This window comes from Miscanthus floridulus, chromosome 2 (assembly GCF_019320115.1).
Source record: "Miscanthus floridulus cultivar M001 chromosome 2, ASM1932011v1, whole genome shotgun sequence".
Lineage (NCBI taxonomy): Eukaryota > Viridiplantae > Streptophyta > Magnoliopsida > Poales > Poaceae > Miscanthus > Miscanthus floridulus.
This window is the reverse complement of record NC_089581.1, coordinates 9,604,544-9,611,639: the sequence shown is the minus strand read 5'-3', so window position 1 is coordinate 9,611,639 and position 7,096 is coordinate 9,604,544. Positions and strand designations below refer to the sequence as shown.

Below are 7,096 nucleotides of genomic sequence, written 5' to 3'. Positions count from 1 at the left end.
CAGCTAGTCCCTCGATGGCATGGCTGAGAAGTACGCTGCTCGGTCCTACCCACGGATCTTCGAGAGCACGAATGAGTACATCGCAACAAAAAAGGAATTAGGCCAAACTAATACAATGACTCTTACCTCTAGTGGGAGGTTCCCAACACTGAAGGCCCTCTGCTGGTTGTCAACCTTGCAGCTCCCTGTGAGGTTAAACAACACCCCAATCCACCGCTTGACTTCCTCTCGGGTAATCGGCTTTGGCACCTCTCGGGTCCCGTCGATATCCCCTCGGAATTCATATGCAGGGTGTGCCCTCTCCTTGCTGGGCTGGCATCACCGAAAAGTAAAGTTTGTCGCCACTATGACCCCATCTACTCTCCTTTGGTCAATCAACACCAGGAGCTCCCTCACCTACTCCATTACACTAGCACTAGGCCTCTCCAACCACTTGGCGTTGCTCACGGGAATCTGATCAATGTCGCATGCCACGTAATGTTCCCTCTATGGCATGTAGAACCATCATTGTGCCCAATACTTCACGTTTGTGTTCAATGGGGTAGCGATGTACTGCCCAACCATCCCATCATGCAGCTGCAAGCACACACTACCCACAACTCTAGATCCAGACCCCCATGAGATTTCAAATAGAAAAAGTGGCAGAAGAGATCAAAATGTGGGAGAATGCCAAGATAGGCTTCGCAGAAATGGATGAAGATAGAAACGTGAAGGATGGAGTTTGGGCCTAGATTGCAAAGACTAATGGCGTAATACTCAATCAATCCATGGAGGAATGGATGGATTGGAACACCAAATCAACAATAGAAATAATCTTCAAACACGACCAATTCATCACCGCAGGGGGGTAGGAAAGCTCTCACCACGAGTAGGATGCCTTCCTACCATCACCCTATCCGGCAGCACGCCGTCCACCACCAACTGGTTGAGAGCTGCCTCGTTGCTGACAGAGCTCACCCATTCCTCAGCGTGATTGAGCTCACGCAATGCCCTGCTTGAGCTACTGCGGTTTCTCTTGGGCGCCATCTCACAGATCTGAGGAATGGTGGGAGATTACGAGCTTGCGGTTGCTAAGATGGTGGAGCGGTTGCCAGATGATGTGGTGTGGGCGTGAGGAAGAAGACGAAGCGGCGAGACCAAGGTGGGGAATGTGTGCCGGGGCTGCGACACTTTATAACTGTTCGACCCCGACCCTTTGTCTTCTAGGGATTTTGGGAAACCACGCCCGAAACGTCGTATTCCCTCCCAAAACCACTGCATGCCGATGGGCCGCCAAATGCGCAAGGTAGGCCGCGACGTTGAATCACGTTAAATACGAAATGGCGAAATGAATGCCCAGACTCAGCGCTGTGTCAACGAAATTCGTTATGCATCTATGCCAAGATATTTTTCCTTGACCTTGCTATAAGATTTCTTCATCATTTTCCGGCAGGATCGGAGGCTAAGTGTGTACACTTCACCTCGCGGTGAATGTACTGGTTCCCTAATTACTCGATCTTCCGGCAATGATGGGGACCGCATAATTTTCTTTGAGCCTGCTACAAGATTCCTTTATCATCTTACAGCAGGCTCGAGGACTACATTGTGTACAATGCACCTTGCGGTGCATGTACTTTTTCTTCTTCATGGTGTTTTGACTTCGTCAAGTCTCCTCCTATGCTCTGCCCTAATAACCACGTTGTTAGGACCATCGCAATTGGCACTTAAGTGTGTATACTTCACCGACCAAGACTTATTTTTTTTACTTGAGCTCCTTATATCCTTATGGCAAACCATGACTTCGAGTGAGTCCGAGCTTGACGCCCAGTTAAACTTGTTGAACGCCTGTCTCAGCTGCTCGGACACCCACTTTGACAGCTCGGACGCTCATTCGAACTGCTCGGACGCTTGCTTTAACAGCTCAGCCCCTATTCGAACTGGTCGGAAGACTGATCCCGATGAGTTGCCTGGTTTTCACCAAATCATACGCAATACAATCCACAAAGACACAGGACGTAGGGTATTACGTCGTGGTGACGGCCTGGACCTGTCTAAACCGTTGTCTCTTGCGTTCTATGTCACCATCCAGTTCTCTCACGCGTACCTCCACCGATTCATCTACTACCGTGGGCATACTCCTCGGTAGACTGCCGATCAGATTTCGTCGATGGTACCGGAATTGAATCGATAACTATATTTTTTCCTCAAAAATGATTTTAACTCCACAGTGATTTCCCCCCCCCCCCCCCCCCCCCCCCAAAAAATGATTTTAACGTCACGATGATTTAAACAAGGTAGCATCACTAGGTGCGAGTACAGGAACTTGGTTGTCATTTTCAGGAATCATCATCACTCTTCATAATCTAGGCGACGCAGTGAACTGGGGGCGACGGCACAAACTACAAGCATATAACCACATAGACATAGAACACAAAGCGGCTTGAGTAATCATTCATCACGTTTTGGTAACAAAAGAAAATCAACACAGAAGAATTGTTTCATTGGTCAGACTCCTACAATACAATCTTATATTCTTACAGGCACTAAGAACTACACCTATCGAACATGGATGAGCATAATTAAAACATTAGTCTTGGAATGCAGATGCAGGATGGTTCGCTCTCTTCCTGCCGTTGATTCCCAATGGAAGAATAAAGGGGGTAGAAGAAAGCAATCCCACCTACTCTCATGCTTAAATTACATCGCAGATAGGCGATGGGCTGAAGAAGGTTTCATTGCCACTACGTATGAACTAGAAAGGAGGGAAATCAAAAGATGCCATGTTGAGCATGAGGACCCTATTGCTAATTTGGTGAGGTTGCTGCTTTCCGGCAAAAGTTCACGCTCCTAGTCCTAGGTTGCTTCAGCGACCCCGGATTTCTTAGTTGCTGAATGCTAACTTTGCTATGAAGGGAAACATCTGCTCCTATAAAACAATACAAACAGTAAGTAGAACAAACTAACAGTAAGAGCAATAATCAATCAGATACCTTAATGATGCTACGTTATCCATAAAAAAAGGTAAACTAGGGAAAACAAGCATCTATTACCTATTTTACCGAAGCTTAAGTGCGTCTCCAAGACCAAAATTAGCATTACTTTGATGTCCCTTTCTTCCCAGAGGATTATCTCCCTTCTGCATCATTGCAACAAACTCATTGTAGTCGATCCGGCCATCCTGCAAAATATATGATGGATGAATTAGACAGATTGATTTTACCAATCTTAATTGGAATAGTAAATCTGGTCTACTCACATTGTCCTGATCGACGTCCCCAATAATATCCTCAAGTCGGGTATCTCCTATACCAAACTCCTCACATGCCTTTTGGAGCTCATCTTGAGTTATGTAACCACTGCCATCTTTGTCAAAGTATGAGAAAGCAGCAAAGAGCTTATCCTCCTTTTCAACTTTGTTTATATGCAAAGTTGCAGCAATGAACTCCCCATAATCAATTGTGCCACTATTGTCGATATCCGCCTGATATTTTTATGAAATGTACTTCAACTGAGTTGCAGTCCATAAAGTGGAATGATGATCATCATCAGAAAATTAAAGTATCACTACTGTTTCGATAGACTTCCGAAAATAAATCTCATATACTTGGTAACACGGTTAAGCTTTCCTTATAATGTGGTATTTTCTTTGTTCATCAAAACATGAGACAATGTTGAAGCTAATTGCATGCTCAAAAGTATGCAAGGTTAGAAAAAAAAATTAATGATCTTATTATTGAACTTATTATTAACATTCGTTCATGGTTTATTTTGTAAATGAGAATTAGTGAAATAAAGTGGTCTGCCGACTAAAGTTCAAAAAACTGTAATCAATGGGAACCGATGTGGGGGTGATCTGATCATCTTGGAATACTTACTGCTTCCATTAGAGCATTGATTTCTGAGTCCATCAAATTAGCACCAACTCTCTGCAAGCCAGTTTTTAGTTCCTCCATTGTGATATGACCACTGTTGTCAGTGTCAAGCATTTTGAACATTTCTTTTAATCCTGCAATTTCTTCCTCAGATAAACTCTCAGCAATAACCTACAAGCACAAAGAAGATGAACCACGAATAGCATCGGTATAATGCAGAGATAGACCATTGGTATTAGTACTCACCCTAAGGGCCATTTTCTTTAGTTTATTCATTGCAGAAAATTGTTTCAACCGGCTTAGAACAGCGGAATCAAGAGGTTTGTCAGGAGCAACTCCATCAACACAAACCCAAGGGTGACCTATGAAAACCCAGGTCAATCACTATAGCCAATTTGGTTGAGATGAGGCTAAATAAACTAGGAAAGAATTATTTATTGAATTGGTACATGCATTCATGCTACTCACATAAGGCTTCATGGGCAGTCAATCTCTTCTTTGGATCACGAATAAGCATTTTCCTGACCAAATCCTTTGCACTCTCTGAGATGCTAGGCCAGGGCTCTGACGAAAAGTCCAAGTCACCTTTCAAAACTTGTTCAAATATCCCTTGTTCACTTTCTGCCCCAGAAACCAATAGAAAATTCAATTTAATGCCAACTGTCAATGTCATATAAAATTGCAATGCAATATTTCACTGAAATGGCTACATATAACCTCACCATCCCAGAATGGAGGGACTCCACTCAACAGGATATAGATTATGACACCAGCACTCCAGACATCAACCTCACGGCCATAGTATTTTAGCAGAACCTCAGGTGCAACATAGTATGGGCTTCCAACGACATCTGTAAACATCTCGCCTGCACAAACAATTATCTTAGTCCAAATGGCATCAGAAGAATGCTATTTAGGAATTAGGACTGCTTGTGGTAAAAAGGATGCGATAACATTCATACGATTGGTTTCCACCACCTCATATTTCCTTAAAAAGACAGACATAATCTGCTGCTACTTTTATATGTAGGATTTTTGCTGAGCATAGAAGCCTGGTGTTAAATCACCTACTGTAAATCAATGTGTAAATGGGTCTATGCTAACTTTCTAAGCCATGAATGTGGCTGAATGGGATTGAAGATAAGAACACAAGCAAACCTTATTAGGAACTTCATAAGTTTTGGGGTGATGCTCATCAACCGCAAATTGTAGTGATATTATAACGAGATTGAAGAAAATAAAACCAGTACTGACTACTTGCTCAATGTAGTTCAGCAGCATAAGTGATCTCACAGCATGTTGATTGGTAAAAGTGATGTAACCATTGTGTGAAGTGCATACACACACAAAACTATGCATGTATCAGTTGTCAATCTACATTTTGTTATGACCACATGGTGGCCTCTTGCATGCAGGACGACAGCAGTGCTATCCCTACATACGAAAATTCCCCCATTCTGTAACAACTGTTTGGCAATTGGCACCTCAGTTGCTAACTAAGTATTAGCTCCACTGACAGGCTCACATTATACTATACTAAAATAACTTCACAATCAGATAAAACTGCATTGCTAGACAAGGAATCAATGCCATATATACCTGGCTTGAAGAAGATGGACAGGCCAAAATCGATGGCCTTCAGGGGCGAGTCCTCCTTTTGATTGATAAACAAGAAATTCTCCGGCTTAAGATCCCTGTGCATCACGCCGAGCGAGTGGCACGCCTCGACGACGCCGACAATCACCCTGGCCAGCTGCGCGGCCGCCTTCTCGGAATAGTGCCCCCTCTGGATGATCCTGTCGAAAAGTTCGCCACCGGCGCAGAGCTCCATGACAAGCTGCACGGCGACGGCGTCCTCGTAGGCGCCGATGATGGAGACGACATTTGCATGACCCGCGAGGTGGTGCATGATCTGGATCTCGCGGCGCACGTCGTCGACATCCTCCTCCGTGAGCAGCTTCCGTTTGGCAATGGACTTGCAGGCGAACTCCCGGCCGGTGGCCTTCTCGACGCATAGGTAGGTGGTGCCGAATTGACCCTGCCCTAACTTCTTGCCAATTGTATAGAGGTCCTTGAGCCGGGCCGTGTTAACGTCGCGCTTGAGCACGGAGTCCGCGAGGAGGCCCGCGCTCTGGACACGCTTGACCTTGGGCGCGGGCTTCTTCGCCGGAGGGTTGTCCTGCGCCTGCGGCTGGGAGGCGGGGGCCGGTGGTGGCAAGTCCGTGGATCGGGATGAGTGGTGCGAGGAATGCTCGGATTCCGGGATGGTGACGGGATCGGGCGCCTTGTCGGAGGCGGGGGAGGAGGGCGGCGGTAGGGCTGGGGCTGCCGCGGGGTCGTCGACGCGCGGCCGCCACAGGGTGACGTTGGCCAGGAAGCCGTTGCGGCCGGTGGCGCTGGGGCCGACGCAGGTGTTGCCCATCGCCGCGGGGACGCTACGCGGACGGCAGCGGCGGCGGCGACGGCGGTGGCGGTGGCATTGGACGCGGGGGCGGCGAGGAGGCGGTTACCGGTTGGGTGGTTCAGGTTGGATCGATCGTGGAAGCGGGGCGGAAGGGGAGGAACCGATGAATGGAAACGGAGCCGAGGTGGGTCCCGGGCAGCGGGTTCGAGTAGATGACGTGTGGGTCCGCCGCGTATGGGGCCGTTTGTCAGCGTCGTGCTCCGGCGTTTGGAGGCGAGTGACACCGCGGGATGCGGATCGGGGTCTTGGGCTCTTCGCGCCAAATCGGATGGCTAATTGCCGTTTTGCCCACCAAATTCCAAATCGTATTTGGTCACTGGACGGGCCGTTTCATCCTAGAATTTAACTTTCATGTGGCAGAATTACTTAGGTTTCCACTAAACAAATGACTAAAATGTTTACCGGTGTTCTAGTCCAATTACTCCTTTTTCGGTAATGCTCTCCTCAGGTCATCCGACCCTTTGGACACACTCTTTGTAGGCCTGCAGAGCCCGATACTAAGCCTGCTCCTGGCTTCTTAAAAAAAAATTTGGTCACCTTCTTCTCCAACTCAACCACCCACTGCCGGCTGGTCCTGGCAGCGTCGAGCTTGGTGCGGTTCTCCGCCTGGAGCCACGACGTCGGTCCCGAGGAACAACACGATGGCGGCGATCTCCTTGAGGATCTTGTGCTCCAGTAGCTCGGTGTGGAGGCAGGGCGACAGGGCCCGACGACGGCTCAAGCGGCCTTGTCGCATGCACCGATTGCACCTGCGTGGACGACCACGGGAAGTAGCATGAGA

At 47.5% G+C, this 7,096-nt stretch overlaps 1 protein-coding gene across 2 annotated transcripts; it reads right to left on the bottom strand.

Moving 5' to 3' along the window:
* Nucleotides 1-2,430: 2,430 nt before the first annotated feature.
* Nucleotides 2,431-6,412, bottom strand: LOC136537874 (calcium-dependent protein kinase 11). Of its 2 annotated transcripts, none has more exons than XM_066529848.1 (8): nt 5,451-6,412; nt 4,574-4,717; nt 4,320-4,472; nt 4,098-4,213; nt 3,855-4,022; nt 3,236-3,460; nt 3,030-3,157; nt 2,431-2,905 (listed from the first exon to the last, which is right to left on the bottom strand). In XM_066529848.1, the coding sequence occupies exons 1-7, from the start codon at nt 6,271-6,273 to the stop codon at nt 3,035-3,037; spliced, it is 1,752 nt and encodes a 583-aa protein (XP_066385945.1). In that variant the 5' UTR covers nt 6,274-6,412; the 3' UTR covers nt 2,431-2,905; nt 3,030-3,034. The 2 variants fall into 2 exon arrangements, with proteins under 2 accessions (XP_066385945.1, XP_066385946.1); XM_066529849.1 differs by having other exon boundaries at nt 2,431-2,899.
* Nucleotides 6,413-7,096: the final 684 nt, after the last annotated feature.